The sequence below is a fragment of the Typopeltis vanoorti genome, chromosome 7 (assembly GCF_054136105.1).
Source record: "Typopeltis vanoorti isolate ZY-2024b chromosome 7, IOZ_Tvanoo_1.0, whole genome shotgun sequence".
NCBI classification, from domain to species: Eukaryota; Metazoa; Arthropoda; class Arachnida; order Uropygi; family Thelyphonidae; genus Typopeltis; species Typopeltis vanoorti.
Genome location: NC_143555.1, coordinates 2417118 through 2441189, shown reverse-complemented (window position 1 = coordinate 2441189; position 24072 = coordinate 2417118). Strand labels below are relative to the sequence as shown.

General features: G+C 38.3%; 1 protein-coding gene across 1 annotated transcript in view; it reads right to left on the bottom strand.

The window, feature by feature from the left end:
* Cad87A (cadherin 87A) overlaps positions 1-24072 on the bottom strand; it is a 1045423-nt gene that overhangs the window by 402004 nt on the left and 619347 nt on the right. Inside the window, exons 23-24 of the mRNA XM_090395555.1 lie at positions 19684-19816; positions 2857-3072 (exon numbers count right to left, since the gene is read on the bottom strand). Of these exons, the coding sequence (XP_090251681.1) occupies positions 2857-3072; positions 19684-19816 (349 nt within the window). The remainder of the gene's footprint in view (positions 1-2856; positions 3073-19683; positions 19817-24072) is intronic.

Genomic DNA, 24072 nt, shown 5'->3' with positions numbered 1-24072 from the left:
GGAAGGAGGGCAAGATTGTGCCACTTCATGAAGGAGGTGATCGAACTAAAGCATCAAACTATAGGCCTATCTGTGTGTCAGGTGTTGTGGTTAAGTTGTGGGAGAAGCTTGTGAGAACTAGGATCCAGAGTTGGGTTGATAACAATGGTATTATCTTTGATGGACAGCATGGATTTGCTAAAGGGAGGTCATGTTTTAGTAATCTACTTAGTTATTGCAATAAAGTGACTGCTTCCTTGGACAGAGGAAAAGGATACACAGTAATATACTTGGATTTTGCAAAGGCTTTTGATAGAGTACCTCATGATAGGTTGACAGTCAAACTAGAGTAGATGGGGGTTGGATATTAGATTGGTGCATTGGATTGGAGACTGGCTATCTGATAGGTATCAACAAGTTGTGTATGGGGGAACGATATCCAGGAAAAGGAAAGTCACTAGTGGAGTGCCTCAGGGGTCTGTTTTAAGTCCATTACTGTTTAACTTTTATATTAATGATATAGGTGAAGATTTGGATGGAGATATTCAGTTGTTTGCAGATGATGCAAAGTTGGGAAGAACCATGAAGTGTAGTGAAGATGTTGTGGCCTTACAGGAAGACTCGAATAGATTGAGTGATTAGGCACGGAAATGGGGATGTGAGTTCAATGTTGCAAAATGTAAGGTTTTAAAATTTGGAAAACAAAGATGGGATGCAGAATTTATGCTTGGTGGATATATTGTTGGAGGTAGAGGAAATAAGAGATCTGGGGGTGATAGTGGATAAGGATCTAAAATTTAGGGGACACATTTCCAAAATTGTGAAGACAACACAAAACCTTCTGGGAATGATGCGGAGGACACTGATGTGTAGAAGTAGGGAGATTCTTGTTCCATTTTATAAGGCTTTGATTAGGCCACACACATGGACTATTGTGCCCAGATTTGGTCACCTGGTTTTCAGAAGGATGAAGAGATGTTGGAAAGGGTCCAAAGGAGACTGACTTAAGTAGTTTCTAACCTCTGGAATGTCGAGTATGAGGAAAGATTGAGAAGATGTAATTTGCAGAGTCTGGTGGACAGGAGGAAGAGGGAAGATATGATGAGACCTACAAGTTGGTAAGGGGCCAATGGGATCAATGTTGGAGAAGTTTTACAGAGAATAGTGGGAGATCAGGGGAGAACCAGAGGTCATCCCTGGAAACTGTATAAAGAGGGTGTGAGTAGGGGAGTGAGAGGCAGGTTTTTTTCGTGCAGAGTTGTGAATGCCTTGTCTGAGAATGTGGTGTCTGCAAAGAGTTTGAATGTGTTTAAAACACAGTATGATGAGCTGTGTGTGTGTGATAAAAGGACCTCCCAGATGAGTCTTTGACTCCGTGATGTCTTGGGGTGGTAATAATAATAATTACTTTATTATAAAAAGTAAGCAAATTACTAAGACAAGTTCTATTCTTCACAAAATCATATTACCCTCTATTAAGTATCCTGTTACTGTCCACCCAGTCCTGAATTCTTTTACTAACTCCAATACCTTAACTACCACTCCTGAGATAATGATTTACCTATAAATCATTACTGGTGTCTTCGTGTCTCATTTATGCAGTGGAAGTATTTTGCTATCTTTCTACTCTTCTGGCACCTTCCCAGCACTGAGATTCAAATTAAACAGCTTGGTTAGAGGAGGTACAATTCCTTACTCATTCTCGTAATACACAGAGAAAGCTGCCAGATTCCTGTCATATAGTAGAGAGTAAAACATGTAGTAGTTTATTTTCACATTCAAATAAAAGTGAACCCCATTATTATATAATTACTGTTACTGATTATCCTTATAGTTTAGTTTCAATATGTTAGTGTTTTCATTCTCATCAGAGACCAGACAAAAACAAGAATACCATATTAGGTCATGTATGAAATATGTATTTTCATAAAATGAAATAAAAAAAAAAAAAACTATGATGCACAAGTCATAAAAGGATTGAAGAAAATAGCCAAAAAAGGCTTCCTCATTCAAAATTATTAACAAAAAAAATAGCAATATACATATTTACTGTTATTTCATAGCCAGTAACTGGCAAACAAGATTTACCTTTTGAAACATTAAGACGTTTTAGTTTTTGGCTATTTTCTTCAAGTAATACTATATCCTGGTTTCTCTAAACAGGGTCAATATCAGGGGCGGCTCGTGCATAGGCACTGCAGAACTGCAGCACCTCCAATTCTCAATATATAAATATATTTATTAATTTATTTACATTTGCTTGTAATATTTAATTTTATCATCAATAATCTTATACAATTCTCTTATTTTGTAAAAAAAATAATAAAAATCCATCTTGTAGCACTTAGGAGGGTGAAGGATGCTAGCAGCACTGTGTTTACCACAGTGTCATATTGCTACGAGCACAAGCATATGCACGTCATAGTGAGATGTGAGCTATTAGCGTAATGTGGCACTGTCTGTCATGCAGTTCCACTGTTGTTTATATGCAGTTTGCGCCAGTAGTAGTAGTGTTCATAGTGCTTATCGTGTTTACTCCGTCTTTAAATATTTGGACATTACAATTAAAGGCATAACATTTGTTATAGTTTTTATTTTTGAACATTATTGGGGTTATGATAATGGATTTTATTTTTAAGTAATTTTGAATTATACCAAACTGTATAATTTTATCGATAATAAACAATATTTTTTCATGTTTAATTTTTTTTTAAATTTTTACCATAATTTTGATATTTTATCCAAACACGTATACACTGCACTTACAGTGTGTATGTATATTTCAAAAGTCGCAGCACCCCACAATTTCAAGCCACGAGCCGCCACTGGTCAATATTAGATTCCATTGCATTTATTATTAAATACAGAATGAATCACCTGATGATTTGTCTATTTGAAAGTAATCATTTTGGGGATCAATTTCATAGGCAGCAATATTGGAATCTGGATCAGTTGCAATTAATGTAGAAACCACACTACCAACAGGCTGTTCTTCCATAACACTAATAGTTAATTCTGGATGTTGTGGAGTCCATGGACGTGCAAATACAGGAGGGAAGTCATTTACATCTATTATTGTCACCACAACAACTCCTAAGGGAAGAAACAAAACCAATTACTAATATCATGGATATAATTACCTGCAAAAGGTTAATAAATTATATTGCACAAAGCAATAGTTTTGAGAATATTTCATAAATATCATCAGTGACATAAATAACATATTTAGCTTACTAAATGCAGTGTCAAACAACAATAATGTTTACTAATATGGCAAGATAACTAAGGTCAATGAATTAGTGTATTATTGCAATTCATGCATTCACTTGCCTGCAAATTGTTCATGTAAATGAAACAAGATTGAATGAAAATGGATATCATGAGAGGGACAGATGGATGGATATGACATTTCTAGTAAGGACAGGAAATGCAAGGGAGGGGGGGTATGCTGCTGATGTTGTTGTTGTCTTGCCCTTTGAAGAGTCTTGATGTTTCCATGTGCTCCTTGAACTGCTTTGGCTATGTCGGTGATTTTGTTTGTGTAGAGCTGTTGTTCAGGATTAGGGTCTATTAAAAAAGTGTGTATGTGTGTGAGAGAGAGAGAAAGAGAGGGAAGAATGGTTTTTCTTTCCACAGTTTAGATCATTGAGATGACCTGAGTATGTATATGAAGAGACTCTTTCCAAACACGTATACAAATATCGTGTTTGGATTTCGTCTTCTTGCGCTGACAAATATATCCTGCCCATATCCTCTTCATCCTTCAAAAAGCTTGGTATTCTGTTTCATTTTCCAAATAAGATTTCTCTTCTGCTCAACTTCTAACATTTTATAACTCAAATCTGCCTTAGAATGTTGTTCTAACATTTGGGATGGTGCACTGAAAACTTCTTGCAGAGAAGTTTTGATGATGAAGATGATGATGAAAGCATAAAAATAGTGCTTTAAAATGTGGATATAAGGGTGGTGGTAGTTGGTTTTTGAGGTGGTATGGTGTCAAGTAGACAGAATGAAATATCAGGTGTTCCTATAGGCCTAGGAATGTGGATGGACATGACGGACATGTATAGGCAAATTGTCTCAACAAACACAAGAAGGATGATCATTACTGACAATTTAATTATGATAATATAGATAATAAAATTAGTTTAATCCTTTATCCAAGTGTGGGCAAACAAAGTTTGCGCCTGAAGTATCTTCAGGACTAGGGCAAGGTGATACAACACCAGGGCAACTCGTTGCAAAGGTGGAGAAAGCTACCAACACTCCTATCTCAGTATCTCCTATAATACAAAACACATCTCCTTGCGGAAATGTCTAATGTTATGTATTAAGGGAAGGGCCACTACCCAGACTAGTTTCGACCTTTATTGAGGTCTCTTCAGTGGGAGCCAGGCCCTAGTGGAGATACCAGGCAGAAGCATTAGCAGGTCATCTCTACCTATAGGAGTTGCGAAATGGTGTGCCACCCTTTTTTAATAAATTACTCTGGATTTAGAGAAAGATGTTGAAAGTTTATTTTTCACTTGGTGAGAGTATAATAAAATTAGTTTAATCCTTTATCCAAGTGTGGGCAAACAAAGTTTGCACCTGAAGTATCTTCAGGACTAGGGCAAGGTGATACAACACCAGGGCAACGAGTTGCCCTGGTGTTGTATCACCTTGCCCTAGTCCTGAAGACATTTCCGCAAGGAGATGTGTTTTGTATTATAGGAGATACTGAGATAGGAGTGTTGGTAGCTTTCTCCACCTTTGCAATGAGTTGCCCTGGTGTTGTATCATCTTGCCCTAGTCCTGAAGATACTTCAGGCGCAAACTTTGTTTGCCCACACTTGGATAAAGGATTAAACTAATTTTATTATACTCTCACCAAGTGAAAAATAAACTTTCAACATCTTTCTCTAAATCCAGAGTAATTTATTAAAAAAGGGTGGCACACCATTTCGCAACTCCTATAGGTAGAGATGACCTGCTAATGCTTCTGCCTGGTATCTCCACTAGGACCTGGCTCCCACTGAAGAGACCTCAATAAAGGTCGAAACTAGTCTGGGTAGTGGCCCTTCCCTTAATACATAACATTAGACATTTCCGCAAGGAGATGTGTTTTGTATTATAGGAGATACTGAGATAGGAGTGTTGGTAGCTTTCTCCACCTTTGCAACGAGTTGCCCTGGTGTTGTATCACCTTGCCCTAGTCCTGAAGATACTTCAGGCGCAAACTTTGTTTGCCCACACTTGGATAAAGGATTAAACTAATTTTATTATACTCTCACCAAGTGAAAAATAAACTTTCAACATCGATAATAATATAGATGTATCAATAAAATATCAATTGAAAAAGGGGTCCGACAAGGACTCTCTATTGCCCAAAATCTTTAAAGAGGTCCTTCAAGAAATATTTAATAATATAAACTGGACAAACCTTGGTATAAAAATTAATAACAAAAACTTAACACACCTAAGATATGCAGATGATATCATAATTTGTGCAAACACTCCAGAAGACTTTAATATAATGATAAAAGATCTATATCATTAAAGCAGAAAAGTTGGCCTAAAAATAAACAGATATAAAACTAAAATCATGTTTAATCATTTTGTAAAACCAAAAAACATAATAATAGAAAACAATTTCTTGGAAAGAGTCTCTTATATATACTCAGGTCATCTCAGTGATCTAAACTGTGGAAAGAAAAACCATTCTTCCCTCTCTCTCTCTCTCACACACATACACACTCTTGACAATATTCACTTGTCAACCAAGATCATTTTTTATTCTTCTTCTTGCATTGACAAATACATCCTGCCCATATCCTCTTCAGCCTTCAAAAAGCTTGGTATTCTGTTTCATTCCAAATAAGATTTTTCTTCTGCTCAACTTCTAACATTTTATAACTCAAATCTGCCCAAACTTAGAATGTTGTTCTAACATTTGGGATGTTGCACCGAAAACTTCCTGCAGAGAGCACTTCTAGCTTAATAGATGACCCATCCTCTCTCCAGTCACTTTCCTTCTCAAAGAGGATGTTGCTGCATTTCAATGGAAGGTGTTACACTGAATTGGCCACTACTATTCCTTTGCTTTCCTTTAATCATGTATGAACATGAGCATCTGCTGATCAACACCCATGGGAGATATGAGACTTCTGCATTGATTCAGTCTTTGTACCTCTTCTGGGTCTGATTCCCACTGATGAGACCTCAAGGGTAGTGGTCCTTCATCCAGCAAGAGCTGGATCTTTTCATCCCAAAGTGCATAACCTTACAGCAACTAGTACCCGTTATCGGTTTTCTCATACAATTTATTAAAATCATCCTGCAGATCAGATCTCTTAATTGTCTTTATTAAATTGCTTGCTCTATCCAGCTTTGTCTCATTGGCAAACAACTGGATATTGCCCCTTAAATCATATTCTATACAGTGACACAGAAATTAAATAGTAGCAGCCAGCCAGCCCAAGCACAAATCCCTGAGGTTAACCAGCATTGCCTGAATGTCTAGCATATCCCATATTACATTACTCTTTGATATTTGTTCATCAGTCTGTATTTCGTATACATGTTTCTAGATGGACCAAAGGACAGATATTGATAGCTGTCTATAAAAGCCATAATACATGTTGGAGAAAAGATTGTTGCTTTCCAAATAACACAGACACCAGGCATTAGGTGGGACATGAATTTCATCACCTGGTGTGAGACCACCACTCTGCTTATTGAAAGCCTCAAGTGGCTTGAAAAAGTTCCCTGTTTAGTCTCTAGAGCAGGTTTCTGGACTATGTAAAAATAAATAAAAATTACATAAAAATATAAAATTGAAAAAATGGGGGGGGGGATATCATTAGCCCATCCATGGTATAAAATGTGCTACAGGTTTATAATAACCTTTCATGGGTGAGAAACACAAAAAAACATTTCTTCAATATCTTATGAAGACAGCTAGTTACAGTGATGGTCAGTAACTGTTTGCTTTTGTTGAATGTTTTGTTGAAGGATGATATAGAAAATGCTTCTGTCCTGACAACGAGATGTGATAACAATACCCATCTTGTGAGTGTGAAAATTCACAACATAACAATAGTCAATATCTATAAACCTCCTTTAACATCATGGTCTATAGATGTGATACCTACTTATCAACATCCAACAGTATGGATTGGTGATTTTAATACCCATCATGAAGAATGGAAGTACCGTGATAACAACGACTGCGGTACTACCCTTGTTCAATGGACAGAAATAAATAATATACAGCTTGTATTTGATGCCAAGGATAGAAACACCTTTAGATCATCAGCATGGCAAACAGAGTATAATCTGGACTTATGTTTTGTTTATTTCAATAAACACAGAAGGGCAACCATTACCAGCAAGACGATATGTACTTTCTAACTTCCCACACAGTCAACATTGACCGGCGTTACTGGAAATTGGTATGACACTACCTGTAGCAATATCCTTTCCACTACCGTGTTGGAATTTTAAAAAAAGCAAATTGGAGAAACTTTGCAAATGAATTGGATAAATGTGTTCGTTGGATATCTGCTAGAGTTGTGGAGCACAAGAGATTTGTAGGAGCAATCATTAACCGCAAAACAATATATCCCTAGAGGTTACAGAAAAGATTATGTCTCCAGATGGAATGAAGAAAGTAAACATCTCTATAGAGAGTTCCTGAAAAGTGAAGATCCTAATATAGCAGATGAATTACTACATAGCCTGAACTCATCTTGAAAAACAAAATGGACTGATACAGTTGAAACCCTTGACTTCAAACGATCAAGTAGAAAAGCTTGGAATCTTCTCCAACAACTATCCACAACTAATCTACCTAAAAGAAAAAGCACAATTATCTCCCCTAGAGAAAATAGCTAATCAAATTGTTAATATGTCAAGGGCACCTAGGGACTGTGAACATACCAAAAAAGTTAAGAAAGAACTTAGAGCTTTAAAAACAAATGCCCCTGCTTTCTCACAATATGCCTCAATCTTCACTATAGATGAAGTAAAAGCCGTCATAAAAGATATCAAAGCAGGCAAGGCCCCAGGCTTCGATGGTGTCCATCCTGAATTTCTGATTAATAGTGAGCCAAATACTATAAAATTGCTCTGTGAATTCTTTTCTGGTATATTATTGACTGGTCGACTACCTAGCCAGCTAAAGAAGTCAAAAATAGTTGCTATCCTTAAACCTGGAAAACCACCCCAGGAGGCAAAAAGTTACAGACCTATTGCTTTATTGAGTTGCACCTATAAAGTGATAGAATGCCTTCTGTACAACAGATTGTCCATACCAATTATGCAGCATGTCCCGATTGAACAAGCTGGTTTTAGAGAAAAAAGTGGTTGCTGTGATCACAGTAACATCATACATAGAAGCTGGATTTCAGAAGCAAGAAAAAACATCAGCTGTTTTCTTGGACCTAACAGCAGCCCATGATACAGTATGGCGTGAAGGTATTATATACAAATTTCTGAGCATTGTCCCATGTAAACGGACTGCACACTTAATTTCTTCCATGCTCACTGAATGTTTCTTTCAAGTTATATTAGGAAATAAAATGTTCCGACAACGAAAACTTAATAATGGTCTTCCACAAGGGTCAGTATTGGCACCCTTACTTTATAACCTATACACATATGACTTGCTTGCTACCATCTCATGCAAGTTCTGTTATGTTGATGACACTGTAATTGCCATTCGACACAAAAACATGAGTCAGGCTGAAGAGGTACTTACAAAAGATCTGAAAATAATAGGTGAATATTACAAAAAATGGAGGCTCCAGCTCAATCCAGACAAAACAGAAGTATCAAGCTTTCATCTTAATAATCACATGGCAGATGTCACTTTACATATCTTCTTTGAAGAATGTTTACTACGACACAATAAGTTTCCAAAGTACTTGGGCGTAACCCTGGACTGCATGCTCTTTTACAAGCAACACCTAACAAACATTTCTGCAAATGTTAAGAACCCGTAACAACATAATACAAAAACTAATAGGCACGACATGGGGAGCAAACAGCTGATAATCTGTGGATTACAGCTCTTGGTCTAGTTTTCTCTGTTGCCGAATATTGCTCACCAGTGTGGCTAAATAGCACACATGCTAAACTTGTTGATAACCAACTAAATAATACAATGAGACTGATTTCTGGCACAATTAAATCAACACCCACACACTGGTTTCCAGCTCTTAGCAACATTGTTCCACCAAATCTGCGCAGGACTAAGGCTATCTTACAGGAGTATAAGAAAATCTTGGAGAACCCAGCCCTACCAATACATTAAGATCTACCAGACTTAAGTATACAACGATTGAGATCAAGACATCCACCACTACAATTAGCCCAACTACAACAACAATCTAACTTTGACCTGAAGTGGCAAGAACAGTGGGAGAGCCAGACAGATGACATCACAAAATTTTCTCTCAAAGAATTACAAGAACGTTTTGATGCTTGCTCACACCTCCCACGAAAATCCTGGACTCAGCTTAATAGAATACGAACTGGTCATGGTGTATGTGCAGACATGCTTTTTAAATGAGATAAATGACCATCCCCGCATTGTGATTGTGGAGCTCAAAGACAAATTGTGGACCATATTGTGACTCAGTGTTATCTCAGAGCATATTCAGGAGACAAAAAATTGGACATTTTAAGTACTACACCCAAAGCCATGAACTATTTGACCAACATGGATGTAACCTTTTAATTTTATTGGTTTTTAAAACGACTTTTAATTTTATATGTTTTTAAAGTGACAGTTTATTGTACTGCATGTTTTGTTATTCATGCCATATGAATAAATAAATAAATACCACAATTGTGACACTGAGGATAAACTATTGCTCTGCAGAAATGTGTGTGTGTGTGTGTGTGTGGAGGGGGGGGAGGAATGCTGAGATCTGTGCACAGTAATTCCAATGTGGCTATGTTAGTCTTATAAAGAGGAATATTAACTTCTCTATCCCTACTTGTGAATGTGGGTTCTTTAACATCCAAGTAATCCAGTTGCAAATGTATCCAACTATTTTGGATACATTTGCAATATATACCTTCTAACTTCAATTCTCTTTTGAATCTTTCCAAATCACCATGACAAGCCCTTCCATAGCATAGTTGGAGGAATGACAGAACACTGTACCTTTCAATTAGGGTTTGATTTCCTGGATCTGATTCTCATCATGATGAGGGAAATCTTTATTATTATTATTACCCAAGACCCCATGGAGTCAGACTCATCAAGGAGGTCCTTTTATCAAACACACAGCTCATCATACCCTGCTTTAAACACACTCATTCTCTGCAGACATCACACTCTCAGGCAAGGCATTCCAATCATTCACAACTCTGCATGAAAAAAACCTGCTTTTCACTCCCTTACTAACATCCTCCTTATACAGCTTCCAGGGATGACATCTGGTTCTCCCATGCTCTCCCACTATTTCCTAAAACAGACCTCTGTACAATCTCTCCAGCATTGATCCTATAACAACTCCTTAATAACTTGTAGGTCTCTATCATATCTCTCCTCCTTCTCCTGTCCACCAGACTCTGAAAGTTGCATCTTCTCAATCTTTCCTCATACTCGACAATCCAGAGGTTAGAAACTACCTTAGTCAGTCACCTCTGGACCCTCTCCAACATCTCTTCATCCTGAAAACCAGGTGACCAAATCTGGTCATAATAGTCCATGTGTGACCTAATCAAAGCTTTATACAGTGGAACAGGAATCTCCCTACTTCTACAAGTCAGTGTCCTCTTCATCATTCCCAGAAGCCTTTGTGTTGTCTTCACAATTTTGGCTGTCCCCCCCTAAATTTCATATCCTTATCCACTGTCACCCCCAGATCTCTTATTTCCTCCACCTCCAACAATATATCCTCACCACGCATAAATTCTGCATCCCATTTTTGTTTTTCAAATTTTAAAACCTTACATTTTGCAACATCAAACGTGCATCCCCATTCCCATGCCCAATCACTCAATTTATTCAAGTCTTCTTGTAAGGTCACATCTGCTCTACTCTTCATGGTTCGTCCCAACTTTGCATCATCTGCAAACAACTGAATATCTTCACCCAAATCTTCACCAATATCATTAATATACAAGGTAAACAGCAATGGCCCTAAAACAGACCCCTGAGGCACACCACTAGTAACTTTCCTTTTCTCCCAAACACAATTTGTTGATATCTATATCCAAGCCCAATCACTCCAGTTTGACCATCAACTTATCATGCGGTAATCTATCAAAAGCCTTTGCTAAATCTAAGTATATTACTGTGTATCCTTCTCCTCTGTCCATGGAAGCAGTCACCTTATTGTAATAAGTAAGTAGATTACTAAAACATGACCTCCCTTTAGCAAATCCATGCTGTCCGTTAAAGATAATACCATTGTTATATGAGTTTTCAATGAAAGGTGAGGTAGCTGATCTCAGCTATCTCACCTTCAGAAGGGGATAGTAGAGTTTTCTTTTCTTTCCCATAAAGTCAGGTTTTTCATCCCAGAGGAACACATAAAGAGAAAAAAAAATACTATTAATGGGCAGTAGATGGAGGATTATGGAGATGAGTAGATGTTCAGTCATGTGGTATGGAGTGCCCACCCACAACAGGTACCTGAATACCTTGGAGGTGTAAAATAATAATAAATCTGTGGCCTCATCAAATTTCTGGTTTGATCTGTGTGTCCATAGCAGTGTTATCTCTTCATCTAAAGTGCTGTCTCTTCATTTTGCAGTTTGCTACATTCATGTATAAGCACACACACAGGTTCGTCATGTCAGCCATAGCCTATTGTGGTTTTATATTGCCAGACTTTTTTCATTAGTGTGACACATATTCAGTGGATAATAACCATTACACGGCCATTTTGGATCATTTTTTGGGTTCACCTTCCATCACTATGGTGTCTATGAGTAAAAAGTGTAAATCAAGTGATTCTTGTCGGGTTTTTAATGAAAAATGGACCAATTTGTACTTTTTTTGTGCTGATCGACAATAAGCCAGTGTGTTTATTTTGTCATGAGTCAGTGTCAGTATCAAAAGAATACAATATAAAACGACACTATGAGACAAAGCATGCATCCAATTTCGATCACCTTCAAGGGTGGCTTCATGTGGACAAAGTGAACTGTCTCCAAATTGATTTGAAATGCCAGCAGGGTGCGTTTAAAAGGCAGAGGGAAGACAGCGAAGCGTGCATCAAAGTAAGTTATGTAATAGCTGAAAAAAATTGATTTTTTGATTTTTTAAAAAAAGCCTTCTTGGACGGTGAGTTTGTGAAAGAGTGTCTCATCACTGCTGGGGATATTCTGTGCCCAAATAATCAGGAAGTGTTTAAAAAAACCGAGATTGTCTGAGGTAACTGTAGCATGACGTGTCGAAGAACTTGCCAATGACATTGAAGGAATTTAAAAAACGGTCATCCGAATTTACATCATATTCACTTGCTTTAGATGAGAGCACAGATGTGAAGGATACAGCACAATTGGCTATCTTTGTCCATGGCAATGATCAACAATTCAGTGTGACAGAAGAACTGCTAGCACTCGTACCTATGAAGGGAACAACGAAAGGCACTGATATTCTTTCTTGAAGCCACCAAGAAAACGTTCTGGCGTTTCGACCTCAGCTTAACCAATCTTGAGGGTGTGGTAATTGATGGCATCCCTGCAATGGCAGGAAAGAATTAAGGGTTTGTTGCATTGCTACGGAAAGAACCTGAACTAAAAGGAAAAGATTTCGTCCATTACCACTGTCTAATCCACAGGAAAATTTGTGAGCGAAAACTATTGGACTTGAGAATGTCATGAAAGTTATTGTGACTGTTGTCAACATTATTAGGGCAAAGAGGATTGAGTCATCATCAATTCTAAGAGTTTTTGACCCAAGAGTACGAAGCGGATCACGGCGATGTGGTTTATTAGAGTGATGTGCGTTGGCTGAGCAGAGGGAAGGTTCTTAAAAGAGTCTTTGACTTAAGGAGCAAAATACAGCAGTTCATGCAAACCAAAGGGAATCCAATTGCATAATTTAATGATCCAAAGTGGATCATTAAATTCTGCATCGTTGCATATGAATGACCTAAATACGCAGCTACAATCCAAAGATCAACTGGTGCACACTCTGTTTGATCACATCAAAGCTTTTGTGGCCAAGCTCAAACTTTGGGTGGCACAACTCGCAAAAAAAGACTTAATTCATTTTCAGCTTCTTGCTGAGTCCAACTATTCATCTCTTGATGAATACGCTACAAAATTAGCCATGTTGCAAAGTGAGTTTGAAGAGAGATTTAGTGATTTTCGTAACCAAAAATCTTCTTTAGATTTATTTTCAATGTCATTCGGTGTCAATGCTGCCGAAATGCCAGGCTCAGTACAAATGAAGCTGCTTGAACTCCAAAACAACTCTTCCTTGAGAGAAATATTCAATGTGCCCTTGTTTACATTTTACAAAGACTACATTTCTGAAGATGCATTCCCTAATTTTCACCAGCATACTTTGAAGATGTGCGCTTTGTTATGAAGCACATACTTATGTGAGCAGTTCTTCTCCAGAATGAAGCATGTGAAGCCCAAGACAAGAACTCAGATTATGGACCAACATCTCGAGAATACTCTGCGCATAGCAACTTCCAACATTGATGCCAACATCGACAAGCTGGTCAAGGAAAAACATTGCCAAGTTGCCCATTGACATTGTAAGAAATGAATGTTTTCTTCATTAAATTATCTTTTTTCAAGTATTGATTGTATTTACTTATCATGAACCCAACCCCTACCTATGCTCTTAAAGCTGAGTTTGTTTATTTTTATAGGATTTTATGTAAAGTATCAAATGCACAGCATTCCTTGTGAATCTGGAAAGCATCTTACAATTCTAAATATTGCAGTATAGCTTAGTGGCCTGCAGGTTTCATTGAAATTTTTAATGCGGCCCACACTGTCTGAAATGTTGAAGACTCCTGAATTACAGAGTCAGCAGTATACCACTAGTCATCTACCTTCTTTCCTGGTTGCAATTTCCCCTTATACTACCTTCTGATGTACATCAGTTACAGTCTTATCCACAGCTTCAGCTTTATATCCATCCTCAACTGCTCTGAGTTATGTAACAGCATTCTGTGTAGTATCCTGCCAAAGAAATTTGGCAGGATACCACATGGAATGTTTTGCAAAATTAATTTCTTGATTTTGATTGGTGTAATTTTTTGAATAATGATTGGTCTATAAAATGCAACCTCTCTCTCTCAGAGCTTCCATTGCAATGTAATCATTTTGTTCTCTTGGAAAGGCTTTGCTCCATACCATAGCTGAGATTTAAACAGTTTAGTCAGATGATCTGCAATGGCTTTGCATATTTCCATAACACATTGACTGCCATCCCATCAAATCCCATGCATGCCTTTGTATTAATGTTCTGCAAATATACTAAGCACTTCAAATTCATCTACCTCTATTCTTACATCAGAACTAAAATATCCCCAATTGGATGGTATATCCTTACAAAGTGATCACTCAGCAACTCTAACTATTCTGTCTGCTTCTATTACCTCCCTGCAATCAGCAGTTGACTTTACCAGAACTGAGACTTAGTCGCATGCAATACCAATTCCTTCTGCACATTCTCATAATGCATGCCCTGATATCGTATCTAATCCCAACAGCAGCGGTCTTTAGATTGAGATGCTGCAATATTCTGTGTTATTTCCAATTCATCAACTTCTATTGCCACATCAGTTCCTGGCACATGTGACAGCAGTATCATCACTTGGGTGATAGACTTCTGCAAACTGGTTACTTAATAATTCTACAATTTTGTTTGCTTCTGTCACCTTGCTACCATCAGCTCTCATTAAAGTTATCCTTCTACAGTGATTCTTTTTTTTACTCACCACATAGTAAAATAATTCATTGGGATTTCCTCTGACCTTGCTAGTTGACTTTATCTTATTATCTGCTTTTGTCAACATTTTTTAGCTCGTGCCTGGAAAGGCTCATGGCTTTGCTAATCATTTGTCTTTTTACATATCCTTCACAATGCTCTCTCTCTCTCTCTGAAGCTGCTTGCTTAATGATGCTATTAATCCATCTAACTCCTACCTGATTTATCTTCTGGGCCATATGTATATATATAAAAAAGGAAGGTGACCAGTGGCATGTCCCACAGTTCTGTTTTTGGGGTACCTCCTGTTTAACTTGTTTGTAAAACGATATATCATGTGAACTGACTGGGAATCTTCAGTTGTTTGTGGATGATGCAAAGTTTTGAAGAATTATAAGTAACCCTTTGATTCTTTAAAGATACTTGTGACATTAGGATTATAAAATATATACGTGTGTATATATTTTATAAGTAGCACTTCTTCTTCTTCTTTCACTCTGCCTTATCCCATGTTAAACGGGGTCGGCGCACCAATCTTTAACCTTCCTCTTCCAAGTTCTCTGGTCCAGAGCATCCTTCGGACTCCATCCTTTCTCCCTAAGATCCTCTGTCATCTTATCCCTCCACCTGAGCTTGGGCCTGCCTCTTTTCCTCCTTCCCTCCAACTCCATATACTCCACTCGTTTACCAACATACTATTCACCCTTCCTCTCAACATGTCCAAACCACCTCAGCTTACTTTCTTGTATCTTCTTGCCAATTGGTCCCACCTTAACCGTCCCTCTGATGTAGTCATTCCTTATCCTGTCCTTCTTTGTCACACCACTCATCCATCTCAACATCCGCATCTCCGCTACCTCCATCTTCCTCTCCTGTGCCTTGGTTATAGGCCACGTCTCCGCACCATGGAGCATCGCCGGCCTCACCACCATCTTATAGAGCTTTCCTTTCCTCTTACAACTCACTCTCTTGTCGCACAGGACCCCGCTCATCTTCCTCCAATTCATCCAACCGCATGTTATTCGGTGCTGTATTTCCTCATCCAGGTCACCATTCCTCTTGACAACCGACCCAAGGTACTGGAATTTCTTCCCTGAAATTAGCCTTTCACCCTGGAGTCGTATGACGATATCCTCGTCACTCCCTGTTGACATATATTCAGTCTTCACCTGGTTAATTCTCATGCTGCTCTCCTCCAATGCCTTTCTCCACTCTTCCAGGGTATTTTCAAGCTTCTCTCGGGATGATTCGCATAGAACAATGTCATCGGCAAACAGCATGCTCCATGGTGCCTCCTTCTTGACATCCTCCACTAGTACATCCATGACCAAGTCAAAGAGGTAGAGAATCAGAGCTGACCCTTGGTCAGCTCTGATTCTCTTGGTTATAGGCCTACGACAATAGGGAACCCTTCTGTCATGCCGACACTAGACCTGACCTGAGTTTCTGTTCCCTCATACATCTCCTTCACCAACCTCACGTACTTCTCCGACACCCCTGTCTTCCTCATACACCTCCATACCTTCTGCCTGGCCACTCTGTCGTATGCCTTTTCCAGGTCTATAAACACCATGTGCAGATCCACTTGCATCTCTCTATATTTCTCCATCAATCGCCTTAGTGCAAATATTGCAAGTAGCATATAAGTATAATATTTTATAAGTAGCACTGCTGATGTTAATTCTCTTCAGGAAGATTTCAATAGACTTTTGACTTAGACAAAGGAGTGGGGTTGTAGTTTTAATATCAATAAGTGCAAGGTGTTGCATTTTGGAGTGAAGAAATATAATGCTATGTACTATATCGATGGTGCTATATACTGCAAGAAGTGGATAAGATTAGAGATTTGGAAGTGATGGCTGACAGTAGACTGAAGTTTAGAGGGCATATTGTTAGTGTTGCAAAGGATGCACATCATGGTGCTACTATGATAAGAAGTACTCTAACATGTAGGGATAAGGAAGTGGTTGTGCCACTGTATAAGGCACTGGTCAGGCCACACTTGGCGTATTGTGCTCATATCTAGTCGCCTGGTTTTCAATGTGATGTAGAAACATTGGAGAGGGTCCAGTGGCAAGTGATTAAGACAATATCAGGACTCTGAAATGCTGGCTAAGGGGATAGGTAGAAGAAATGTGGATTGCAGAGCTTGGTAGATAGGAGGAAAAGAGGTGATATGATAGAGACATTTAAGTTAGCAAGAAGATTTTATCAGATTAATCCAGAGGGGATTATAAAAAGAGTAGAAGGTGAGAGAGGAAGAACCAGAAGTCATCCCTGGAAGTGAAGTAAAAGTGTGGTGAAGAGGGGTGTGAGGAGTAGATTTTTTACATGGAGAATTGTTAGTGAATGGAACGCATTACCAGAATGTGTTTTTAATGCAAGGAGTGTTAAGGATTTTAAGATCCTATATGATAAATATGTTGTCAGTTGAATGAACCTCTCACAATGAGTCTACCAACTCCATGGAGGGTATAACAATAATAATAACAATAATCTGATACTGTTTTATTCAAATACTTTTTGACCATGTCCAATGCATTGCTAACATCTATTCTCTCTCTCCAGATTCTGATGCCACAGCATGCTATAACTGATATTTGCAAATTGCCCATGCAGAGAAAAGTTGAATATAAGAAGAGCCATAAGTTGCAAACCCAATGATGTCTCTTCAGGATATCTGCATGCTTGTGTGATGATAAGTCAGCTAACATTTCAATATTACAAAAAAGTAAGGTTTCCCTACTTGAGTATGAGAACAAGAGATGCAATATACTTGATTAGTGAGAATATATTGAAAGAGTAAAGAGATAAAGATCCTGGTGGAAGCGATGTTGAATAAAGACCTGAAAGTTAGTGATTACATAATGAAAAGTGCAAATTCAACTTCTTCTTCTACAGCTTCTCCCACTTAAGTGGGGTCACTGTTTGTTATAAGTCTCCTCCACACCTTCTTGTCTTTGGCTGTCACCACATCCAAGTTCTTCATCTTCAAGTCCTCTTCTGCCAGCTCCCTCCATCTCTTCTTTGGCGACCCACGCTTCCGCCTTCCTTGCACATCCATCTGCATGACCCTTCTTCCCACATATTCGTCCTCCCTCCTCATCACATGACCAAACCATCTCAACCTTGCCTCCTGTATTTTCGCTCCTAAGTTCGTAACTTTCACTGTTCCCCTGACATAATCATTTCTCAGATGATCACACCGCACATCCACCTAAGCATTCTCATCTCTGCTACTTCCATCCTGCTGATGTTATTTTTCCTCAGGGCCACAGTTTCTATAGCATATGTCATAGCTGGCCTCACTACTGTCCTATAAATTTTGCCTTTCAGATTGATCGGCACCCTCTTATCACATAACACTCCAGCCATCTCCCTCCAGTTCCTCCAACCCGCTTGTATCCTGCATCCCACTTCCTTCTCAGCTCCTCCATCTTCTTCCACTGTTGAACCTAAGTATCTAAAGTCTCTCACCTTCCTGATGACATTTCCTTCCAGCTCCAGATCTGTCTCCTGGCCACTGCCCACTGCGCAACACATATACTCTGTCTTACTTCTGCTCAGTCTCATACCTCTCTCTTCCAGTACTTTTCTCCATCTTTCCAGTTTAGTTTCCACTTCTTCTCTTGAATCTACACACAGCAAGATGTCATCTGCATACAATATTGTCCAAGGTGCATCTTCTCTCACCTCCTCTGTTACCACCTCCATCACAATATTAAACAGAAACGGACTTAATGCTGACCCTTGATGCAAGCCAACTGTTACTTGAAAACTTTCTGTCTGTCCCAAACAGGTCCGAACACTTGTCTTCACATTTCTGTACATTTCCCGCACCAACCTGACATATTTCTCCGGCACCTTCTTCTCCCTCAGACACCTCCAGACTTCTTGCCTTGGCACTCTATTGTATGCTTTCTCCAGATCAATAAATACCAGATATAGCTCCCTTTGTTTCTCTCGATATTTTTCCATCATCTGTCGTAATCCAAATTCAACACATAATGGATATCACATATATACATAAAATACATAGTTCTGTTATATAAGGACTCAGGCCATATTTGGACTACTGAATCCAGATTTTTTTTAATTTTACTTTGTTTTTGAGGAAATGGAGCATCTGAGATTAGGGGATGATGCTTTTTGACTAAATCATTGTTTTAATGCTAGATATAAGAATGATTTTTATCTCTCCATGTATAACCTTGCTCATCAGATCATACTCAGTTTTTTTAAGCTGCTTCAGATAAGCAGGGCATGGTTCTCATACATGAGGCAATGAAAATCTCTCACTTAAGTGACACATTCAAAAGGCATTCAAAAGCATTTATGCCCACAGTGGAATTCAAACCAACAGGTATCTGGCAGGAAGTAGATGCAATATACACCTAATCAACCTAAAGATTGATTTTTTGACCATCTAATTCAGAAAAGTTGGTAAGAAGTTAATTCTAGATTAATACAGAAGAAATTAGTCATAGTGTGGAATGAGAAAACAATATGCTATTCCTGGAAGTCATACACAACTTTCAGGAATAGAAGTGAGCAAGCAAGGGGATGGGACCAGATTTCTTAGTTGCAGTGTGGTGCTGGTAGTAGGTGATAATAATAATTTTAGTTTAATCCTTTGAGTGGAAAGCATTGTTAAAGAGTGTGTTTAGAGAAGAAAGAGCCTACAAGATTAACATAACGATAATTAGCAATGTGTCTGATAACAATGTTCATGCATGATGAGTCTTTTGGTACATCATGGATGAACAATGATAATAAACTTTTTTCTTTTCAACTAAAAAACTTACCTGTTCCAGTCTGTTGTGGACTAGCACTAATATCAGTAACAGTAACAGTCATAGTAATAATAGCCGCAGTGTTCCTATGAAGTCTTCTCGCAACTCTTACTTCTCCAGTGTTGGCATCAACATCAAAAAAGAACTAAAACAAAGCATAACAATTAATCTATATGAAATTTAATTTCAGATTTAAATATGAAATTAAATATATAAGTATTCATAATGTAAAATAACTATGAATTGTTAATTTTAGAAATTATAGACTTTACAACCGTGTTATAACTATTTTAATTTCCCAAATTTTGAACTTCATATTAAGGTCATCATCTGGAGCCTATACAAATATACAAGGAGAAGCTGAGTAACATTTCACACAGTAAGCTAAAGAAACAATGATTTGATCACAGCTTATTCTACTGGCATGACCTCTAGTTTAAAAAAAAAAAAAAAAAAAAAAAAAAAAACACAAATTAATTAATTATTTAGAAACTACATCAAAGCTAAATTCTATTTTAAGATAACATAAGAGAAACAATCTTTCTTATAGTTTTTTTACAGTAATAATGATGCCCCATTTTTAACATTACAACTGTTGTATTAGATTTAGGATTCTTGGTTTTTTTTCTACAGTCCTGTTTATAGTTAACTCTTAGGGAGAAAGGTTCCGTAGGTAGAATATGTGCCTTCCATATGCTTGGGATATTTAGACAATCATTATTGTTCAGATTGGGATGGTTAATAAGAATCTCGCAGGCATCCTTAAATTTGCATTCATGCCATGTTTTGGTGTGATGCAAACAACTGGTGCTTTTCCAGTCAATTCTATGTAAAGTTTTCAGGGCATGATCAGAAAGGCCAGCTTCGCCATAGTTCACTGGCGGCTGGTGAAATTTTAAGTGGGGGTGCTGCCTATACAAAATAAAAATAAATAAATCTACTGATTGATTTATTAATAAATTGGTTACTAATTAGGAAAAAAAGAATTTTTATTTTTATTTTGTACAGGCAGCAGATTTATTTATTAATAAACTGGTTACTAATTAGGAAAAAGAGAATTATTTTTTATTTTGTATAGGCAGCACCCCAACTTAAAATTTAACCGGCCGTCACTGCCATAATTATTATATTTAATGTGTTGTTTATGTTCCTTTTGTCTGATAGGAATTGTGCATCCTGTTTCCCCTATATATGGTAGATTACAGGTGCAATAAATACGGTATACTCCAGAGTGGGCCAGCGGAGGGAGGGAGTCTTTGGATGAGTTGAGTAAGCTTTTTAATTTTGCAGGAGGTTTAAAGGTGGCTTTGAGGTTGTATTTCTGTAGTATTCTGTTTATTTTATCTGATGTCCCTCTAATGTAAGGAATGGTTATAGTTTTATTGTAGTCTGGTTTATCTTTGTTTTTTTATTGAGCTCTTGTAGAGAATTTTGTTAATATTGTTTTGGCTGCCATTTTTTAGAAAAGTATTGCTGATAACTTTAAATTTGTCTTTCAGTGCTTGTTCATTGGAGAAGATCTTCACAGCCCTCTTTTCCAGAGTATTAATGACACCTAATTTTTGTGTTGGGTGGTGGTAGGAGTGTATATATTGGCCAGTATGTGTTGGTTTCCGCTAAACAGTGAAAGAAAGACAGCCAGAAGGAAGATGTGTGACAAGTGTATCTAGAAACGGAAGTGTGTTCTGTTTTTCAATCTCAATTGTGAACTGTATGCTTTTGTGTTATTTGTTTGGTGGCAAAGGAAAGTGTCTAGTGTCTGGCAGCCATGGGGCCAGATCGCAAAAACATCATCAACGTATCTAAGCCAGACTTTCGGTTTTAAAGGAGAAAAATGTAGAGTATGTTGCTCAAAATGTTCCATATAAAAGTTAGCAACAGGAAGGATAATGGTGAGCCCATTGCTGTACCTTCTTTTTGTAGGTGGACCATGGGCTCGCCATTATTTGGTCCCTTTCAAATTCTGGGGACCAAATCTGAGAACAATAGTCTAAGTGTGATCTGATTAGAGTCTTATACAATGGAATGATAACCCTCTTATCTCTGCAGGTCAGTGTCCTTCTCATAATTGCAGCAATCCTCTGTGTTACTTTCACCACTTTTGCAATATGTCCCCTAAATTTCAGGTTTCTATCAATCATCAACCCCCAAATCTCTTGTCTCCCCAACATCCTCCAGTATAACTCCTCCCATAGAGAATGCAGTATCCCATCAATGTTTCCCAAACCTTAAGACCTTACATATTGCTGCATTAAACTGACATCCCCATTCATTTGCCCATCTGTCTAGCTTATTCAAATCCTCTTGCAGGGCTACCACATCTGCACTATTACTAATAACCCTTCACAGCTTCGCATCATCTGCAAACAACCGAATATCCCCTTGCAATCCATGGACAATGTCATTGATATAAAGGTTAAACAATATAGGTCCCAATACTGAGCCCTGTGGAACCCCCACTTGTAACCTTCTGCCTCTTTGATATAGCTCCACCATACACAACTATCTGATACCTATCGGACAGCCAATCGTGAATCCAGTTGACCAATCTGACATCCAGGCCCACGAGCTGCAACTTAAATATCAGCTTATCATGTGGCACCCTGTGAAATGCCTTCGCTAAGTCCAAGAAAATGGCAGTATGTGTCTTTCCCTCATCTACTGCTCTTGTAACTTTGTTATAAAAGGCAAGCATATTGCTAAATCAACAGTGCCCCTTCACAAATCCATGTTGACTCTCACAGATAACATTACCCCTCATCTGCCCAATGCTGTATATGGCCCTTCACTAATTTCTCCAAGATCTTAACTACTGATGACACACAAACTGGCCTATAATTAGACACTTCCAGTTTGCTACCATCCTTATGTAATGGCACTATCTTACCTTCCTTCCATTCCATGGGCACCTTTCCTGTAGTCAGACTTTCATTGAAAAGCCAGGTCAAAGGTGCTGTCAGTTCTTTAGCACATTCTCTCAAAACCGGTGGTAAAATACCATCCAGTCCCACAGCTTTACTAACATCCAGATTACTCAGTATTTGGAACACGCTCTCCTCCTGCACCTCTAAACCTCACACCCATCCTATCCCTCTAGTATTCAAATTTACTCCTCCAGGATGAAACACTCCAATAAAGTGTTCATTGAACAATTCCGCTATGTCCTTTGCATCAGTTGCTCTATTCCCATTTTTATCCCAAAATATCATTCTTCCATAGTCATTTCTCCTCCTACTGGCCACATAGCTAAAGAATTCCCTAGGATTTTCTTTGGATCTTAGGGGCAATCTCCTCTCATATTCCAGTTTCTCTTTCCTTACCACACTAGTCACTCTTGTGGCCTGTGTCTTATATTCTTCATGCATCTTCTCTTCACCTATCTCCTTGTATCTCTTCTATAGCTTCTTTTTCGCATGCAGTTCCTGTTTAATATTGTTTGTCATCCACTTTACTCCAAATTATGTCCTCTTCTTCACTCGTGGAATACAGCTTACTATTGCTGCTAACAAATATTCCTTCATAATTTCCCAAGCACTAATGATATTCCGTTCTTCCAATTCCTCCCTCCATGAAACTCCCCCAAGTTGATGTCTTAGACTAATATAATCACCTACCTTATAATTCCATATACGTTCCTGTCTCTATGATACTCCTGCATGTTTATTCATCTTCCAAGTCAAAACCATATGGTCACTCTCTCCAACTGGTGGGAGAGATGTCATCTCAGTTATTATCAACTCTTCTGATGCTATGACCAAATCCAAAACCCTTGTTTCCTCTATTACATGTTGATTAAGACATTTGTCTCTCAAGAATTCTAGAAATTCCATTTCCTTATTGCTACATGCATCTTCCTCTCAGCAATTTATACTGCTGCAGTTAAAATCTTCCATAACAATCATTCGTCTTGCACTTGCCAAACTCAACTGTCTAAACATCTCCTGGTCCCCTCCCTCTGTGCTCCTTAGGGCTGGTCCGAGAGTATCTGATGCCCCTAGGCAAAGAAAATTTAGGTGCCCCCATACATTGTCTCTCTCTCTATATATATATTTTGTCATACTCACACAAGCACACATACACAAGTCTTAGTGCTCCTAGGCAATTGCCTAACTTCACCTAATGACAAAACCGGCCCTGGTGCTCCTTGGTCTGTAGCAACACCCCACTAAATATCCTGTCTTGCCCACCTCTACCTCACACACCATATGTTTTCAAAATCATTAGTGTCAGACTCCCTTCCAAAGCCTCCACTCTTAGAGGACATAAGTCGTCACTTATCATAAGCAGTAATCCACCACCACGCTTTCCCTTCCCATCCTGCTGAAAAATGCTGTACCCAGCTACTTCTATTCCTGTTATTATATCCTCTTCTGTCAATGACATCTCAGTGATCCCAATAAC